Here is a 21370-nt window from a genome sequence, read left to right as displayed (position 1 = left end):
GAGCACATCCATTGAGTGTCTCTTTTAAGTTCACAGACAGCATTGCAAGGTAGGTGTTATTTAGCATCATCTCACAGATGAGAGTACTGAGACACAGAGTTTAAGATCCTAAAGCAACTTCGCAATGTAAATGCCCCAATCTAACTATTCCCTACAAGCCCACTGTGAAAAGACCCCCGCCTCTTGTTACTGGCACTGCCCCTCTATGCCTCACCATAGAACAGTTCACACACACACACACACACACCAACTCAGAGGGTGTTTGTTGCTGAGACTGGTGCCAATGCCATATTAGAGAAGTCTGCAACTTCTAAATCATAGATGGCTATGGTGTTGATTCTACTCTGCAGTGGAGATCATGAAGAACTTCCCACTGTAAGCCCCACCCAGAGGAAGTACTGCCCACAGGACCATAAGGCTCAGAAGCAGGAGTAGCAAAGATTCCCCAACAGACCTCTTGCAGAGGGTGTCAGGGAAGCTTCCAACCTCCTGGTTCCACAGCTGCAACCATGAGGGTGTGAATGAGCACTGCAACCTCAGGGGTAGCAGTCAGGCTCCTACTATGTGTATGTCCACATTCTGGTGCAGGAACAGATGAATAAGGAGCTGAATATGGCACGAAGGAACATATAGGAACTCAAGCATGGAGACCCAAATGCATGCAGAGGTATAGCCTCTAGCACACAGAGCAGGATGCGCCCTACAACAGATAGAAGCAAAGCACTCTAGAAACGCACACAACGGTGACCAGAAGAAGCAGAAATGGGCTCTGCTTATTCTCATGTCCAGGCCCTTGGACTGCCAGCCAACTGCTCTGTTGTTACCTTTTTTGCTGTGGCCGAATTTGGCTGTCTTGGCATTTCATGACCCAGAGTGATAAGTAGCTGATTTATGATGAGAAGGAAAGCCAGGCTTTCTCATTTGCATATTGTACCTTGTGGAAATTTCCCTGTGATATCGTAACTCTCCCAGTGCTGGCATTTGGGTCATTTTCTTCTCCAGTTGGCTTTGTTAAACAGCAATAAAATGACTGGGCATTTGGCCATAGCAGAGGGGCAGCAACGCTTGACTGAGACAAAGTGTATTTGACTTGGCAGGTGGGACCAGAGGCCCCGAGGGCAGTGGGAGGTATGCTTTATCTAATTATTCACAGAAGTGCTGCTGGAGTTCCAGGGGGCACCGGCCCTGGCATAGAGAGAGAGGCCTCTCTCATTGGAGAAGCAGGCCTAAGTTTAGAACACCCCCCTCTAAACCTGAAAACCTGGATACCAGAAAATCTGACTGAACAGCAAGGAAGGTGAGAACAATATAAACCAGAATCTTCCCCAGACACCTGCAGTCACCTTGGGTCCAGGGCTTATTGCCACTTCACTCTATGACCTTGGAGAAATCACTTGGCCTTGCAATGCCTCCACTTCCAACATGACATGAATGCCTTCCTGCAGAGCTGCTCACGGAGAGCTTAGGAGACTAACAGATTGGAACTTTGGAGCAAGAGTTTTTTGGACAAAATATACTCTATCATCATTATGATAAAATGTATACATACTCATTTTTTAAACATTCATGTGAGGAGGAATTTTTTTTAAAAGGGCCACATTTCCAGAATTTCTAAAAGAAATCTCTAGCTTTACAGAAGCACAGGAATTTCTTTTGTGTAAAGTTAAAGGTTAAATACCTACCTGATGAAGTGAGCTCACTGAGGACAGAGACAATATCTGTCCCATTCACATCTGAACATTTAATGCTGGGTATGTAACCACACTGATTAATAATGGTTTAAATGAATGAATGATGGAGAAGGCCAAATTAGAACTAATGATTGTTAGTTTCATACTTCAAATGCTCAATAATTATTTTTCCTTTTCCTTTTTTTTCCTCCCTTCTTTTTCTTTCTGTGTTGCCAAAATACAAAGCTTCTTATAGGTAGTTATCCAACATTAAGTATCTTTCATTAGTACTAAGTTCCTGAGTATACTTTTCTAATGTTTTCCTCATCCTGTTCTCTAGTCATTTTTATGATTAATTTGTTTGCTTCCATCCTTGGGGGGCTGGGTGCGCGGTGCAGGGAGGGAGGCAGACAAGTGAGAAAGAAGAGCTGAATGGGCCTAATGTATCCCTATCACTGAGGAACCAAACCAAATGTATGAGTAGTAGAGGTTAGCCATGTGTAGAAATAGATATTTTTTGAATGACTGCAATAGAAATCTATGCTGGATTTGAGAGGAGAAAGATGTTGTAAAGTTAAATAGGTAGACTGCTAGAACTCCAGAAATATTTGCCAACACTGAGCTTAAAATGGAACAAAATGTGTGCAAGTTAGAGAATACATTAGATTCATTCACCTCAAGCCTTTTGTTCTCCAGATTGGAAAGCTACATACAGCTCAGACTTTCCAAGGCTGTATAATTGATCAGAACCCAGCCAGGGCCTTCATCGCCTTTGTTTCACATCCTAAGCCAGGGGAAATTCCTAGCCTGACACATTTGCTAAAGCCAAAATTAGGAAAGCTGATTTCACAGCGCTTATATCACTTTACTCAAAAGGAATATTGGACAGACATCCAGTGGTACTTAAGAGTGATTCTTGGTTAAAGCAGACTATTTGGAAACAGCTCTTTGAATAATAGGTTGGCAAACCCAACTTTGGCCTGACAATAATTGAAAGGAGCCACGTGTCTCAAAGTGGCTTCAGAGTCTAATGTCAGCTCTGTACTGATGCCAAGGACAGTGCGGAGCAAAGACCGATGCAGACAACTTGCCCAAAGAGGACTCTGGAGTCGTAAACTTAGATCTAGTTTGGCTCTGATTTCAAGTGATTTAATAATGTGGACAAGGCCGCTCACTGCTCCAGGCCCTCAGAGGAGCTGGACGAGACATTTTATAAGTTTGTGTCCACATGCTAAGTGTCCATGATTCTATTACACATCCAATTATCCTGAGAAAAATTTAAGCAGGGCACCCTTAAGCCATGTGGTCAAAAGTTAGCTGCCATATCAGCCTCATCAAGTTATATGCAAGAAAACAATGTTTTAGCCAAAAAATATGTTCTCCATTATTGCTTCTAAATCCTTGCTAACATGAATCAAAACAGAAGTGATAATGGACCTTCTAATATCTTAGGGGTAAAAAAGGATTTGAATAGTAAACCATTATTTTAAGAGAAAACCGACAGGACATTTACTTTTTTGTATTTTAGACCATATTTTCCACGAGCCCATTTTATTTCATAAAAAGGCTTTGCCATGGGCAATGGTGATATTTCAAATCTTCGGTTTTCTACATAAATCAATGCCTACTTCCTCCTTATAGGTTACGTGTGTTCTGTAAGCTCCCACTCATTTGTGTACACATCAGGTACTGAAGAGTTTTAGCCTAAACCACATTCATCAGAGCCCAACTATAACCTCAGCAGAAGTACACAAATAGATAAGTAAAAACCTCAAGAAGGCTCTGTTGGAAAATCTTGGTACCATCAGCTCTGGTTGCATTTCAACTCTGCCCATTTCCTGCTTCTGCTTCACATACTGGTAAACACCTTAAATGTTTAAGACCTAAAATACCAACACAAATAAGTGTAGCTATAATCAACTGGTTTTATTAATGACTTCTCCAAGACCATATCACAGTCCATAACCATGGAGCTGTGCACTGTGGTCGTTCTAGAAGCAACTGATGGCAGGATGCAATTGGAAGCAGCCTAGGCTCACTTACAAAACCCTTGCTCTGTGAATTGTGATTTCACAGCCCACTAACCAGCCAGCCTGCCTGGAGCTAAAGGGCGAGGGAACAGTTAGTGTTCTGTAGTGCCAGCCTCACCACTGCTGTTTCTTCTCTCACCTTGTGGTTAACTCCTTTTCAAAAGCTCAGTAGAATGAAGCAGTTGCCTTCCTCAAGAACATCTGTTTTTCCCTCACCGAGCAGAAGACACCTATTATTTTGCTTTATGCGTTTGTCTTAACCTTTCACTTTTTCACCATTGCTCAGAGCAGCAGCATGCGGCCAAAACACACTTTATCCCCCACCACGGGCCACATCAATCCCTGGGACTAAATGATAGAACACCTCTTTTTCTGCCTTGCCTCACCCACGCCAGTACCCCCTCACTTTTTCTTTAAGTAGATGTCCCTCAGGAAGGGACAGTATTATCTAATGGAGAAAAATGCCAGCAGGAAGTCCAAATCACCTGGGGGAAAGTAACAGGTCTCTATCTAGAATGATATATACTTGAAGACGCCGGCACAGTGTGCTCCATCCACTGATGTCCCCAGATAGGCACCGCATGCAGAGGAGATTTCATCCAACGCAAGAGTTCTTAACTAAGTTTTAAAGCAAGACCCTAAAATAGGGATCCCTTTATCCCATGCGACTCAGATTCTTTATAGGAAAATTGAGAGGCTCAAGGATCAGGCTGGATGACTTCTAAGGCTTTCCTACTAAAACGTTTTATAACCTACAAATACTCAGACTTTTTTTTTAAAAGGACACAGAATTGTGATGCAGAGGACAGTGCTGTCTGGAGAAAGGAAGAGTGCAACTAGTACCCGAAGAGGTACCTTGTGCACTTGGCGAGAGAGCTGGGCTGCTGTCGTGTTGGTCCTGCTTGTCACGACATTAGCCAAAACCCCCCGAGGAGCCCCAGCCTTCTCCTCTGGGCTCACCCACGGTGGAGACAGTGTCACTCCTCCTGCCAACCCACACCGCAAGCCTCCACAGCTCTAACAGGGCCTTCCAGGAGAGATCAGAGGGCAAATGTTTAAGAACTTCTCTCCATCAACGCACAAACATCAATGAACACACTCAAATGCCAACATTCTAGCAAGGGATTTCATGTAAAGTCCATGCAACATCAGCAATATTTAAGGAAATCCATGTGTTCACACTTTGTGCACTTTTAACTAAAATATACAGTGATGTTTTTCTCATCAAAAACATCAGAGCTCATTTTCTCATTCTTACTACCACTACCAGCTTTCTATGTAATGAAGAAATCATGTTTTTAAGCAAAATCTGCTTTCCCCAGGGCATTCCATTTTCCTCAGGGTGTTGTGTGAAACGCCACCCTTTGGGCAACATCTGTGTGTCCCCCCACAGATCCTGTAACGTGACAGCCCTCCCACTGTGAAATGGGTCTCTGCTAGGCTATGGAGGAGGACACTAGGCTGGTTCATCACCAATACTGCTGGGATAATTTTGCCAACAATTTCACAGGAATTGCAGGTCAGGGCTTTTGAAATTCCCCAAATTTATTACTCCCTATGTATGCTAATCAGTGAGGTGTAAATATCTTGTACTAAGCCACAAGTTGAAGAAACAGCTGGACAGTGGATAGAGTTTACTCCAAAGATGGCCCTGATGAGAAGAATAATGGATGCCAGTGTAGAAACAAATTCATGCTCAACGGTCCCCTCCCTAGTTAGGATTGTTTCCAAGTGCCATGGCCTAGAAGAAAGGGCCTCCTGACACTGAATTTGAATGCGAACAGACTTGAGATAAGATATTTTTGAGGCAATAATACTCTAGGAATGTAAGTAAAGCAAATGTGCTCAAGGAAAAAAATGTGTCCAAGCAAAGAGAAGCACCCGAAAGACGAGCCAGTGCAGGTACTTTACAACTCACGCTCTTTACCTGCCTTTCCGAATCCCCTGGCACAGTAGGACATGGTTCTCAAAGGCAGGGAGTTACCAACGGCAGGCCAAAGGACTGGGAATCAGGCAGAGCCGTCCCTCTACTCTGTAACCGAGGCGTCCTGACCAAGTGGTACTTAAGCTTGCCCCAAGTCAGTTGTACTCATCTACGTACAACAGAAATCTTGGGAGGTGTAAATGAGTATGAATTCAAAAAAGTGATCATTACTTTTCCCATTCAGGAATGAAGGATCTAGTGGGGAAAAAAAAGATGTATTATAGTATGAAACAAAGGTGAAAATATTCATTTATTTAGTCTGAACAAATACTTTTTGCAGTCCTGCTATGTATCTCCTGGTAGCTCATTATCTACCATGAGGTAAGACCATAACTAACCTACCCAGATCTGCTGATACTCACAAGTTTAACTATTAGAACTAGTTTGTGCAAAGTTTGCCAGGTACTATGCACCAGTTTATTTTATGACCAATGCCTGCTTTCAGAATACAGATTGTGGCCAAACATGTAACACAGATTTTCTCTAGCATAATGCAACTTGGACAAATTAAAAGATGTTGATGTTACTAGTCCTGTGAGTTAAACAACTGAGTTAGTTTGTACAGATTTAGAACGTTATGCTGAGTCAAAAATGAAAAGCATCTTTGTGCATAAAATGACATCTTTGTGTTTCTTAGGAGCTAAATATGGGCTTGTAAAAGAGAAGTGAATGGGTAAAGTGATAGAAATCAGTGATGTTAAGACTAAATTCAGAGCAACAGTGATATTTGAATCTGTTCAAGGGAAGAACTAGTAAAGAATACAAGTGTAGGGCAGCACCTTGACTAGACTGAATGCAGAGAAGAAAGGCGTTTGAAATCCAAAAGGGAAAGGCTGCAAGCATCAGAAAGATCAGCAGAAGACTGATGTTGTCTAACAGTAGCAACAGAGAAAAGCAAGCCAAAATTGGAGTTAACAGTGATCAAAACTGCAACCAGGATTTGATGGAAGCTTGAATAAAGAGTCACCCACTTATGTGTACCTAAAAGACCAGGACAGGAAGGATAATTAAAATAAACTTTCTATACAATTATTTGTAACCGTTTTACAGGTAGGAGTCCACTATAACCAGAAAAATGGAGCATAAGGAAGACAATAGAAGCAGACGCCTGGGATATAGTCTCAGAACTACAGCCTACTGACAGTTTGATGTTGGGACACTTGAGTTGACCTCTGTGGACATCAGTTTCCCTTCTGTGTGAGTGGCACCAGGCATCACACAGGGCAGACCAGTCCCCCTCAGGGGTCAGCCGCACCCACACCTGGGAAGGGCAATAACATATGCGCAGCCCGTGGACCGCACCCTGATGGTTTGGCCCCTCTGCCCTGAAGTGGTCACCTGCCCCAGGTTGTAGAGCAGAGCAGTTAGAGCAATGAGGGAAGCGCCTGCTGGTCCTCATCCGGGTACACACACCGGAGTGTTCTGCCACAGTATATTTGGGTCTCATTTCACATTTAGCTTTTGGTGGTTATCACAGTCCCAAGACACTGTACTTCTGTGTCAGCAGGAATACTTCCCACTCCTCCTTGTATCCTTCGGACCTACCAGAGTGCCTGACACATAACAGATACAGTAAGTGATCTTAAGAAATTATTGAAGAGAATTTCCCGAACACTAGGACTTAATACAGTCAAGGATTAATTCCATTCACTCTTCAGGACTCACGCTGTGAAAGCAGCAGTTGCCCCATTCAGAGTGGGCTGTGGTTTTGCCCCTCTGACCAGAGCCCCCTCCTGACCTCTGTCCCCAGCCAGGCTGAGCTGTGTCACAGCTACCAATTGTCAGAGTGCATGTGACTGGTGTATTTGTCAATTACCCTCAGAGCCGATTTCTGCTTAGATACAGGAAGGAGAACAAAGTGGCTGGCTTCCTACTCTAACAGGAAGGAGGCCTCTGCATGGCCGGCGCTCACTCCCGCTGAGGTAAGCCACATCATTTTTACACCAGGGCCTCTCACCAGACATTAAAGGATTCTGTCAACAGCGTTAGTGTCTTCAATAAGCCCACAGCTGCAAGCTTATGTCAATACCCCTGTGGCCAATTTGTTGTATAAAACCATTTTTTAAAATATACAGCCACCCTAGCCATTCTTTTTCACTTTAGCCTTGCTTTGCTAGGTTGTTGAAAATTTTAAATTTTCATTGATGTGTAATATACATACAGAAAAATGCCTTTATCATAATTGTGCAGCTTGATGAATCTTCTCAAAATGAAAAACCCCCAGGAAACAAGCCTCCAGATCGATAGCAGAAAGTTACCAGCACTCAAAAAGCATACCTGTGCTTCCTTCCAGTCACTCACTTCCCACATCCCCAAGAGTAAAACCCGTCCTGACTTCCAACACTGTGATTTCTTCCACCTGCTTCGGCTGTTGTAGAAACAGATTCATACAGTATGCACTCTTTTGTGACCCTCCCTTTACTGCTGGAGTCATAGGCCTTTGTGTAACCTGGGAGGGCTGTAATTTCATGCTGACAACTCAGGGGCAACACCAGGAAAGGAAGGCACACTTGAGGCTGTGCCACATGAGGGCTTTGTGTTATACTCGGTCTTTTTAAGATGCAAATGAAGTCAGAACCAGTTTAAAAGTTCAAGCTATACGAGAGGCATGTTAGTCCTGCTTGTTGAAAATCTATGCCTCACCTTCCAGCTGTCTGTTCAGAGCACCCACACTTGGATGTGCATCAGGGCAAAGGGATCGGTTCTCCCTGAAACGCACGCAGGGATGGGGTAAGAGCAGCAGGCAGCCTGGGCTCAGCACAGGTGCGGTGGTTCCCATGGAATTCGAAGGCCTGCCACTGTTACAGCCACAGGGGCCCAAGCCTCCATCACCAAGGCCCCTAGTGCCTTGGGATAATGAAAATTAAGACACTTTGGCTGGGAGAACCTTAGTAAATACTCTTCTCCTGGCATATTTACTGGTTAATGTCCCAGTCCATAATGACTCAGAACAAGATGCTTCCTCCCAATAAAACGTGGCATGACAGGAGACGAGCAGGGCAGCAGGGATGAAAGCATGCTTTCCTGGAAAAGGGAATAAATCAATTTGCTGTGAGCAACTTGCATCTTTTCCTTAGGTGATCACTTTCTATCTTCTCCTGGCATTTTATGGTCTTTAGCACCCACAGATACTAAACAAACCAGAATTTACTGGACAGCTTGGAGGTTAGGTCCCACCTTACATTATTCAGACAGCTAGCAATTCCCCTAAGATTGTGTTGCTCCTAAACATCAGCCAGGAGAAAGGTGGATGCTTGAGGATTAGCCCCAGGTTCTGTTCACTAAATGAGGAAATAAAGACTAGATAGTTAAAATCACCCAGTCCTGGAACAACACTGGCTTTAGAAAAACTGTAGGTGGCTGTGAGGAGCATCCAGAATACCCTCCAGTTGGACTGGAGCCATTGACAAACTGTCATTGCTACCAGAATTTTCTTAGTAGCTAACAGTTATAGAGCTAATGTTTTATATTATTTCATTTAATCCTAAGAACAACCCCATGAGACAGGTACTCTTACTGTGTTCATTTTACACACATGTAAAATGAGGAACAGAAAGGTAGCCATGCACAGACATTATAAGGTCAGTTCAAACATTTGTTTGACTGCAGAGCCCACAGTGTAAATCAGTGCTTTCACACCTTTTTTGACCGTGACCCAGCAAGAAATTATTATACCTTGTAACCCAAAACATACACTCATACACACCATAGAAAGTTTTAGAAGATAATATTCAGCCTACTAGGTGCCTTAGATCAGTGTTTTCATATTTTCTATTATATTTTAAACTCTTCTATTTCCTTTTAAAATGCTCATTGTTTCACTGATGTGTTCCATGACATGTGAGTGGCTTGTGATCAGCAGTTAGAAAAGCCCTGACTTAAGGCATTATGCTATATCATTTCCCCAAGCTCTTCTGATCTGATTCTCTAGGAATGGATTTAAAGACTACATTGCTAAATTTACCACCAGTGGCATGCTGATAAATGTTTAACACCCAGATCTTTGGGACTGGTGAGAGGGGACTGATTATTAATGTTTGCTGCTTTCTGCAATGTGAATACTCCTACCATGGACAATATGAGGTATCAAGATTATATTACTAAACACAGACCCTTGAAAGAAATAAGTATAAGTGGGTCTTGAGAGCTCACATCAGCTAACTAAAACATACCAATAGCTTTCCTCAAAATTTTTCAATAAAGCAGAGCTGAAAAGAAAATTTTAAAGTCACGTCACTGACCGGAAGAGCACCGGCATGCTGGAGGTAACACGTCAATGTCATTTAATTACCTATTTGACGAGGTAAGGATTACTCTAAACCTCAAATCACACAGTGTCAGATATGCACAAACTGTTTCTATTTGAGAATGGAGTTCATATGTGCTATAAAGAAAAATGTTACTTAGGCCCTGATAATTATTTGTACACTGATGTATCTAAAATCTGCAATTTAAACTGTTTCTGTTTTTTTAAGCCAATGCTTTGGCTCATTAAAAATTTGGCCATCTCTAAATGAGTAGCGAATTAATTTGCATTAATGTGTTAAAAACTAATGACTTAATATATCAAATGACTTTATTTTTGATAAGAAGAGAATTAAGAAAATGAGAATGCTGGTAAGAGTATGAGAGAAGGTATGTTTGGAGTAGCTGTTGCCTTTCTAGGAAAACCCATTATAAACAGGGTAACACAGTGAGAATCACAATGAAGCCAGGGTGATCTGCGAGCTTCAGTATAGCATCAGGCATCTGTGGAAGGGCATAACTGGGTCGAAGGAAAGTTGCAGGATTAAATAAAATAGGCGACATAGAACATTAATCATAGTTTCTGGCACAGGGGAGGTGCTCAATTAATTTTAGTATCTTTAATGGAGAGGGGATGAGAAAAGAAGAGAGGTTCTATTTCAGGAATCATTTAGTGACAAGTGACAAAACAGATTTCAAACTGACTTAAGCAATAAGAGGAATTTATTATCTCACATGTCTGGGAAATCTTAGTGGATTAAATAGTACATATAATACTGTCAGGTCTCACTATTTCTTTATCTCTTGGCTCTGCATCTCAGAAAGGCTCTTGCCTCATGGTGGTAAGATGGCTGCCAGCAGCTCTGGGCTTACATCCATTCCTCTAAGTCATTCCAACAGAAAGAGGATGCTTTTCTTCTGGTGATTCTAAAAATATGTTATCAGTTAACCCGGGCTGCTGATGTCTCATCCCAGAACCAACTGCTGTGGCCGGTGAAAATTCATACTTTGGTCAGTCATACATGTGACATGCCATCTATCAAGCCAGGAATGGATTCAACTCACCTTACATACACAGGTGTTGGTTCTCTAAGGAAAATTGTGATACCTTTTCCAGAAAATTGGAAACAGATGCTAATCAGTCAAACCACAGGGGAAAATATTGTAGCTGATGAGAATTTTGCATAAAACCGAAACTTTCCCCAAATTTCCAACTTCTTATTCAGCAAGTCAATTTAGGGGTGATATTCAAAAGGTTTAACAAGTAGTATCAAGCTATGGAAATGAACAGTAACCACACCTTTAGAGATGAAACCTAAAGACCCTAATTTGCCAGAATTTAACACTTGTCTTGTTGGGTCATGAGGAAATTAGGGTGGTAGAGATGTGCCAACAGAGCTGCCAGCAGAGCAGTCACAGCAGCCAGGGGAGTGAAGGAACATTCAAAGGGCTTGGAATTGACCGTTTCACCAACTGGATGGAAGTATTTCAGTATCTTAACTAGTACAACTGTACCAGTGTGTAACAGCTGGGCCTCAGCCTTGATGGTGTCTATTAGCAGCTATATAATAAAGAAACATGTGCTACTGGCTATTACCTATCTTACTTTCAGAAGTGTAGCCTTTGAACTTTGAAACTGTTTAGCAGTAGGACTGTATAGAAGCTGCAAAAAGGTTTCCAGCTAACAGGATCTAGGCTAAATGCAAACATCTATGCATAGAAAGAAGTAACTCAAACTATGAAATAGGCAACATGTAGTGGTACACATCTTTTATTACCATTTTTTATTTGTGTTAAACATAGTTTCTATGAACTCATCCTAACAATACCTAATAGCGAGACTTACAGACGTTCTTCTATATTAATGCACACACTTACCACTTCTGGAGCTCTTCATTCTTTCTATAGATTTGATTTTCCATCATTTCCTCTTACTTTGAAGTAATTCCTTCAGCATTTCTCACAGTCTAAGTCTGCTTCGGTGATGAAATCTCTGATTTTCAGTTACCTTCAAAATATCTTTATTTTACCTTCATTCTTTTTCTCACCTTCAATCCTTGAAGTATATTTTAGCCAGAAAGAGAATTTGGGGGTCCTTGATCAGTTTTCTGAGCCTTCATTCACACTGTTGCCCTGCCCGTGTGTGCTATTTTACTTCGTTTTCAGAAGGTTCCCTTTATCTTTGGCTTTATCAGTTTGACTATGATTTGCCTATATTTATTTTTATTTTTATTTATCCCGTTTAGGGCTTGCTGAACTTACTGGTTTTGTCATCTTATATCTATTATCAACTTTGGGGAATCTTTAGCCATTGTTTCCTCAAGTATAGTTTTTCTTCCATTCTTTCTTCTCTCCTGAAACTCAAATCACACATGTGTTAGACTTAGTATTATCCACTTGAGCACTGAAACTCTGGGCAATTATTTTTTCAATGTTTTTACTCTCTGGTTAGATCGGATAATTTTTTTCACTTATCTTTAATGTTAGTATTTTGCTCCTCCAATCTGCCAAAAAGTGAAGTTTTAGATGTTGTACTTTTGAGTTCTAGAATTTTCAGTGTTTCCATCCTGTGCTGAGGTTCCTCATCTCTTCATTCATGTCTTTGGACACATGTGTCATAGTTTTTCTAAGTTCTTGCCTGCTAATTTCAAAATGTGGATCATTTCAGCACCTGTGTCTAATACATGCTTCCTATCTTTACTCTGGGTCACATTTTCCTGTTTTCTTACATGCCAATTTTTTTAATTGTATACTGGCTATTGTGTGATTATATTGCAAACAGTCTCAATTATGTCATCTTCCTTTAAGAGTTTTAAGATGTCTCTTAGCAGAAAAGTTAAGTAGCTGGTGCATCATTTTAGTTTTATTCGGCTTAGTTTTCTTCTTTATTGGGGCAAGACTGTTTTGGATATAGTTCTATGGCATGCCCCTCCTTCCAGAGCTTGGCCCCCATTCATAGAGAGAAGCCTTTCCAGAAATGTAATAGAAAGTACAATAATGTCTCTCCACTCCATCTGGGTTGGAACTCCAGTATCTCTGGGGAGCATGACTTCCTGATATTGACATGTATCTCTTCTCCCTTCTGCAGGCAGGGGATCTCTGGCCGGCCTCCATGAGTCTCACTCTGTGTACAGCCAGGCTTCTCTTGTGCCACCCAGATCTTATGCTCACCATCTCCATGCAGCTCTCTGCCCCACAAATTGTAATCACTTCAGAAGCCAAGAACTCTAATCTCCTGAGGTCCACAAGATTTCCCCATGGTGGAAAAGCGTCCGCATGCCAAGTGCTGGGGAATCCATAGGGTGATCGTGGGCTTCTTCCGTCACGTATTCCTTTCTCTCAAATATCAGAGCATTTACCTTACATGCCGCATCCAGTTTTACAGCTATTTTCAGCAGAAGGGCCAGTCAATGCCAATTACTATAACATGGCCAGAAGCAGAAGCTGGCTACAGATATCCTAAAGACTTCATTTCACATTAGACAAAGATGACAGCTTTCAAACAACTTGCCAATTATGTCCTGGAGGAAAACTTGAGAGAAGGTGATATTTTTGTGGAAACATGTATGATATGTTTTCTCTTTTGTAACACCTGATTAGACAACGATGATAAAAGTCTTCCAAAATCCTAATTCTATATTTACTTCTCACTACTACTTTGTACAGTTTGCATAACTTTCTCTGTCTCCACTCAGCACTAGATAATGTAATTCTTTCTCACTACGAAGCAGAGTTAATTCATTGTGTAAAAATACTTTAACATTATTCATGAGAAAGGGCTATATACACAGGACACTGTTAATAATAGCCACTTGATGAATCATATTGTGAACAGGTAGAAATGCTCTCCTATGAAGGTATCCTTCCATTCCTTCCACTACACTGCTTTGTTTAGAGCGAGAGGGAAAGCTTCTGACAAGCCCAGTTTCTGTACTCCCTGTGCATGCTGATAAACCTGCAGGTTCTATCAGACTTGGCAGCTTCTGAGAGGGGAAGGACAAAGGTAGACGGCAGGGAGTTTGGGGAGGCTCTGAGGTTTTGTAATGAGGTTAGGAAACTTGAGGTTGAAATAGCAATTGAAACAGCAGCGCACACACACACACACACACAGGAAAATACTGTGCACTTTAGCATTTAGAAAAATACAGATTTACTTTTGAAGGGAAGTGAATAAATCTTTCATATATTCTATATTGAATGACCCAACCACGTTAATATTATTGATTGGAAGTAAATTACCAGCAATTACCCTAAGGACCAAAGTTTAGGGCAATTGTAAATCTGATTGCCTGTCTCATAAGAACACTTCCCACTAAATTCAGAAAATAAAGGAAGGAGATACGGTTTTGTGTGTTGTGGGGGGTAGGTTTCCAAGGCCAGGTCGTGAGGTGGGCATTTCTCCTTCTGGCATCACCAGCATCTCTTTCTGGCTCTGTCACCCCGATTGGCCATGTTGCCCTCTTTAGGACCCCTCCCCTAGGGTCCTGGCCTTCTTTTATCTTCTCTGTGAATAAAACAAGCTTGTAGGAATGGGGCTGGCCAACTCATCCCCACTACTCGACCTAATTTTTGGGCTATTAGAAATTTTATGTACATTGTGGGCTGTCCAACTTCCCCAAACTAGAGAAATTTGAGAGAAAGCAGAACTCTCTCTAACTTCAGTCTGAATTCATAGGCATGGCTGCCTCTCTCCAGCCCTGCCATTCGTGCTTTCCAGGAAGGTAACCTGTTATTCAGTGTATAGCTTTCCATTACTCCTGATCTCCGTCAGACCAACCAGGGGTGTCCTAATCTTTCTAATTTCTCCAAGTGCTCTCGACTTTTCCAGCTTTATTTTTTATTTCCTTAAAAATCATCCATTTAAAGTCAAAGGAAGAACCAGAGCTATTTGGGCTTAATTTCTTTAGTCCAGGGTTGAATTTTGACCTACTCTAACATCATTTTGAAAAAAATGGTCTTCATTCTCTGAATGGAATTCAGAAATTATTTTTCCAGCCTCCTGACCAATCTCTCAAAAACACACATGCTACTTGGAATTTGTCATTTAAGCAACATTTGACAATTGTATGTGAGGCACTGTGGAAAATACAACAATGTCTAAGCCATCATCCTTCATATCCAATAGCTTACAATCAAATGGGGGAGAAAGAATAATTTTCTACTATTTAATTTCAATTTTTTAAACACTATACAATTGAATACAACACAAAATGTGATCATCATGATAAACATAGCATAAACTACCTGGGAATTCAGCAAATGGAGAGACCCCTTTACAGCTGGAGTAAGGTGGGAGACTACGAAGAGTAGAAATGTTAAGCTAGAGCTGCTAAAATAGGTTTTAAGTAGTCAGTGCTCATAATAGTTTCTTAAACGTTTCTGGAATAAAATACCTTTGTTCTGTGGCATGAGTATAGGAATTGCACAATGGCTACATCCTGCTATTAAAAACGGCAGTATAGCTACTGCCGCTGTTTACCCAACTGACAATGGCACTCTAAGAACAAAAGCCATGCCTTTTGTTGTCTATAATTCTGGCAGCTGAAAAATGTACAATCAAATTTAGAGTCAAATTGCATATGCCAGCCCTAACCCTAACTTGTCTCCAGATAAGTTGGGTGTGTGAACTCTGAGCATTCTCAGAAGCCCTCCAGCCACTTAAAGGTTTCTTTCTAGGAAAGAGAGCGTGGTTCCTGGCATTCTATCACCCTGGGTAAATTAATCATTGAGTCAAACTGGATTTCATTCCTGACACCACGTCCCTGGGCAAAGTCAAGAGAGGAAAGAAAATACAACATAGCATATGCAGAGTACAGAAATGCTTCCTGGCCACATATTCCAGGAATTACACTCACAGCGAATCTCTGAGATTCTATGAATGCACCGATTACTAAAACACTGGGTTGCCTATGGAGAGGGTTGCACATGCTGGTTTAGAGCCGACACACCACTCATCATCCCAGAATGGAGGGTTTCCACTGCAGAACTGCATATGAATGTGGCTGCAGTGGGGAGCCTGCTTATCTGGGACATGTGCCGCTGGCTGATTTATAAAATCTGAAAAGAAGAGGTTGGTGCCCTTTCCCACAATCCGATAAGCTGTTGCGTGGAGATAAACAGTTGCATTGAATTGAGTGTGTTTGTCTATTTCTCAATGTTTAATTTTAGTTTTCTGTTCTTTCAGTTTCTGAAGGCTTCGTTTTAAATAATGCTAAGTGTTTTTAAATTATGAATGGCCCTACAGTCTAAATAACTATAAATTCTGCTTTAAAGAAAATGTAAATAAGAAAATATGAAGATAGTGTACTCAAACATTACTCTAATTCAGTTTTAATTTGTAATTCTCCAAGACATTACATTTTACTTAAAGATGCCCTGTCAGAGGGCCTACAGGAAAAATATTTCATATGACACTGTCAATCAACTTGTTTTTAGATACATTTAATTTTTAAGGTATATAGTATATGTAATATGTAATGGATTGATTTTTTGAGTCCAGCACTCAATAACAACTATTGTGTGAAAGGAAACCCAGGTAAACTTATTCATAAGAGTTTCACAAATGATAGAGATCGTTGGTAGCAACAGAGATAAGTACTCTTCCATCACTCTCCATATAAAAATATCTAGGCATTTAAAATGTTATTTGACAGGGGGCATAAAGAGCATTTGTTTACAATTAAAGTTTTTATCCTAGGTTTCTATTCCTGGACTACCACACATATAGATGTTCAATAAATATTTGATGACTGAATTCATCTCTGAAACTTGAAATGGTATAATTAATATGTATGCCCTAATTTAGTATTCTCCTGACCAAAAAAGTAAGTAAATGTAGGTCAACTTGAGGTCACCCCTCTCTCCTGGGACCCTCCTTAGCCACAGCTTCTGAATACAAAGGCAGCATTTTCTCCAAATAATGTTCAAAGTAATTTCTGTAGTTCTACCAGTTGGCAGTCCTCTCATCAAAGAGCATCACAGGATGAGAGCATTTGGGATGATTAGGTAGGTAATGAAAGAAAGCAACTGATTTCTCTACTTTAATTCCCAATTCCTATACCACAAATAAAATAGTAAAGAGTCATTTGCAAACATAATCATCATGCAACTCTTAGGAGAATGTTCCAGGAGTTCCCACTATCACTTCTGTCACCAGATGTCACCTCAAGATATATGTATTTCTTCAAGAAATATTTATTGAATATCTTATGAATTGCAGACACTATGCCAGGCCCTGGATACATAAAGATAATGTGAGCAGATATGTTAGCAAATGCTAACAGTCAGAATGGTGTCCCACTGGAGGAGGTGCTCTGTCTAATGCATGACCTTAATTGCTGTTCAGAGTGGCCCATCTGCTGTTAATCTGTACCCACTCCCCCTTGCGCATTGGTTGAAGAATCGACTTCCTCATGCTCCATGATCTTGTTCTTGGCTAGCTCTCAGCCTTATGTTCACCATGCCCATCAGCTTGTGAAACAGGTAGACCGATATCTACTATTACATTCAGGGTAATGTGATACTTCATTTGAAGTCTCCTTTGGCTAGGAGCATTTTCTTAAGAGAGAATTGAGCTTTCCACAAACTGTAAGGTCATCTTTCCTCTTTGAGTAGTCAAACTTTCTTCATATTCCAGAGGTACCTACATTTGTTCATAAACACAAGGCAAGATGGTGTTGATGATCTTCTTTTAGTTAACTATTCTCTTTTATTAGAACACATAAAACAATTCTTCTATAGAGCAATTCCTGCTCCTTTATCATTAATGATAATGATAGCAATATCTTTTGCCTTGCATGGCAGTTTTGATTCAAAGGGAATTGCACATGAAGATCAAACAGAGACCAAAAACTGATACGAAACAGAAAGAAATTCTACTACAATATCAACTTTTTATAAAATTATTATTATACGATGTCCTGGGGTCCTGTGGCAGATGTCCCAGAGAGTAACACTGCACATTCTAATGACTGCTGCCGTCATCACTGAGGTTCACACCTAACTAAACAAAACAAAATCCTGATGATTTGGGTGTCTCAGGAAAACAACCCCTCACTTGCTCCATGTGAAAGGCACAGAAAGCCTGTGGAAAGCTGGGTTTTAAAGGGCACTGATATCATGAGAAGGGAGAAATGTCAAAAATGTGGAGGTAAACACTGGACTAGTTCCTGTCTCGATTTTTTTGTTTTGTTTTGTTTTTTTCTTTATACCTTAAAAATCCTCAATGTTGTGCCATTTCGTTTATTCCTGATGAGCAGACAAGGAAAGAAATATGAGTTATAATATATAATTATGTCTCTTGAATTACCTACAGCAGGACTATAAAGCAGGAGGTAAACAATTTGGAGAAGGAAGATAGGAAGAAAGTCTTGGCCTTTCAAGGTAGTGACTGTTGAGTCTTAAGTGATAAGTGTGTGTTTACTAGGTAACTGGGTATATAAGTGCATTCCCAGCAGAGGGAACAACAATAGGAGCAGAAGCCAGGGGTCACCAACACCCTCGGTGTCCTATGAAGTCACCATAGTTCAATATGGCTGAAGCATAAGATTTGAAGGCAGAGGTGGGGTGAAGCTGATGTGCATGGTGAACATAAGGCTGAGAGCTAGCCAAGAACAAGATCATGGAACATGAGCAAGTCGATTCTTCAACCAATGGGCAAGGGGGAGTGGGTACAGATTAACAGCAGATGAGCCACTCTGAACAGTAATTAAGGTCATGCATTAGACAGAGCACCTCCTCCAGTGGGACACCATTCTGACTGTTAGCATTTGCTAACACATCTGGAAGCACGCAGGTGGTGTGGCTTTCAGTCATCCTGAGCCAGGGAGCAGCCAGGAGTGTCCTCCTTCACAAAATCCCACCAATACACAATCACACGCAAAAGTAGGAGAGCAGAAAGGCACACTCAACCACATACACAGGGGCATGCAACTGTTAGGAGAATGTTCCAGAAGTCCCCACTATCACTTCTGTCACCAGACTCTGAAAATCACCTTACCTCATCTAGGGGGAGGGGAGGGAGCAAGCAGAGTGAGTATGCAGAGCAAACCAGTGTTGGCTCCAGTTCTAGAGAGCAGGTGTCAAGGAGGACAACATAGGCCCACTGGGCTGTGTGCATGCGAACTGGGTCACTCTACACCAGGATTTTGGAAAGCTCCCTGAGAAGACCCAGCCGGTCAAAAACATGATCCCCACAGGGCTTTGCCTGATTCATACAAGATGCATATGCACTACTGTACGATATAAAAAAAAAAGCCAAATTTATGGAGCTGTCCTAAATCATTATCTACTGTGCAAACCTCCACATCTGTGCTCACTACACATCTCTAAATGGGAGGGCCTTGTCAGGACTTACCTAACATGGGCTGGACAAGGCAGCCATCTCTAACTGCACTTTCCTCATAATTATATTGTACAGGTAATGCAATAATAAATTAGAAAATTGTGTACTTGACGAAGGTTATCTTTGCCTAATTCACAAAAAGGTGCTTTTGGGACTGGCAACAGTTCTATAGGAATCTACTGCTAAGGTTCTCTAGAGCCAAAAAGTGCCTGGCACAGTGGGGAAGGAAGAAAGGAGATGGTCTGGGGAGATGTTACGCAGGTAGACTTGACGGGACTTAGTGGCTAACTGGAAAAGGGTGGAAGGGGTGAAATGAGAAGGGCTTTCTTTAGCTTGCAGCTCTCTGGATTGAAAGCCTGGGTCCAGAGAAGATCCATTCAGAGAGCTCAGGGAGAGTTATTACATGGAGACCTTGAGATGTGAGAGGGATATGTACATGGAGCTGTATAGCAATCAACTCAGGAGTCATTTAAGTGGTAGCTTAAACTGAAAATAGATGAGCTTACCCAGGAATAGGAGGGCGGGGGATGGTGTTCAACCATGGAATTTGAGATGCAGTCAGAAATGAAGTGTGAGAACAGAAACCCAGGACACTGGAGCAGGTAGAAAACAGCCAAGATTTCACTTAAGGTCAAGTAAATGAGAACCACATTGGGTCTATTGGATTTAGAAGCTATCGGTTGAGTACTAGCTTCTTCCAGAGCCACTTTATTAGGGCAATAGAGGCAGAACCTGGACTGCAGTATGCTGAGGGTACCCGGAATGAGAGGAAGTGGGGACAGTGCTGCAGACAATTCTTTTGAAGAGCTCCCCTGCGAAGGGAGGACAGGGGTGTGGGGGCAGGGATGCAGAAACACTGATGCTGCTAACAATTGTGTTTTGTTTGTTTCCAAATGGAAAGGGAAGAGTGAAGGAAAAGGGGATGGTGTTCAAATGTTGCTGAAAGAGAGGGAATGACTCATATCCAAGTTGCTGCCCTACAGAGAGCAGTCAATGACTTGCCCAGAGAGTACCAAACTTGGCATTAGAAAGCCCGAGGTCTAAACATTACCTCCATTCTAATACACTGTGTCAGGTCACTTTACCTCTTTAGTCCTCTGTATCCATTTCTGGAAGACAGAACACCTGAGCTGTATGTCACAGCGTGTAGTGAGAACTGGGTGAGAGGAACTGCGGGAGAGTGCCGGGTGCAGTGGCGCCCTCTGTGGTTAGTAAATGGTAATTTGAGTCACTATGTCATCAAAGGTCAGAGTGGGGGCCATCAATGTGATCACTGTTGCTTTCTTCACCGTTTTTGTTCATATAATTTTTATCTCTCCAGGAATTTGGTGACAGGCTCTGCTAGTCTGTTCCTCCCTTATTTGAAGGACAGGCCACAGACCCCATGTGGAAATGAGAGAGGAGGACTAGCAGGCAGCATTGGCTCCACCCACTGATGTCTCCCGGAGGTACAGAAACAGGACTCACGAAGATGTTGACAAGACTCCAAGTTCTTACCTTAGCTTTGTTTTCAAAGGGATTTTTACTCTCCTTAGGGGACCATAACTTTCTACGGAGGGAAATTAAAATAGAAGGTGACCTTGTTTTAGGGGGCCTATTTCCAATTAATGAAAAAGGCACTGGAACTGAAGAATGTGGGCGAATCAATGAAGACCGAGGGGTCCAACGCCTGGAAGCCATGTTGTTTGCTGTTGATGAAATCAACAAAGACAATTACCTGCTACCAGGAGTCAAGCTGGGTGTTCACATTTTGGATACATGCTCAAGGGATACCTATGCTTTAGAGCAATCACTGGAATTTGTCAGGGCATCTCTGACAAAAGTGGATGAAGCTGAGTATATGTGTCCTGATGGATCCTATGCCATTCAAGAAAATATCCCACTGCTCATTGCAGGGGTCATTGGCGGCTCGTACAGCAGTGTTTCCATACAGGTAAGACTAGTCAGGGCTATCGCCAAGATGCTGTATCTCTTTGATTTTACATCTTAGGAGAACAAAAGGAGACTATTTTAATAATTTCATCACTGGGTGACATAAACAATGTAATTGATGATTTCCATGCATCTTTGATAATATAGGTAGGCTTGCAGACAGACC

At 41.7% G+C, this 21370-nt stretch overlaps 1 protein-coding gene across 2 annotated transcripts in view; it reads left to right on the top strand.

The window, feature by feature from the left end:
• GRM3 (glutamate metabotropic receptor 3) overlaps positions 1-21370 on the top strand; it is a 217911-nt gene that overhangs the window by 103633 nt on the left and 92908 nt on the right. The window contains exon 2 of one of the 2 annotated variants that reach the window (XM_017669587.3): positions 20594-21205. The exons of the other annotated variant lie outside the window; for it this stretch is intronic. Coding sequence (XP_017525076.1) covers positions 20708-21205 — 498 coding nt within the window. The 5' untranslated portion in view covers positions 20594-20707. The remainder of the gene's footprint in view (positions 1-20593; positions 21206-21370) is intronic. 2 annotated transcript variants of the gene reach the window in all.

Source organism: Manis javanica, chromosome 6 (assembly GCF_040802235.1).
Source record: "Manis javanica isolate MJ-LG chromosome 6, MJ_LKY, whole genome shotgun sequence".
NCBI lineage: Eukaryota > Metazoa > Chordata > Mammalia > Pholidota > Manidae > Manis > Manis javanica.
The sequence above is the reverse complement of the archived record's forward strand: the minus strand, read 5'-3'. Positions and strand labels throughout refer to the sequence as shown.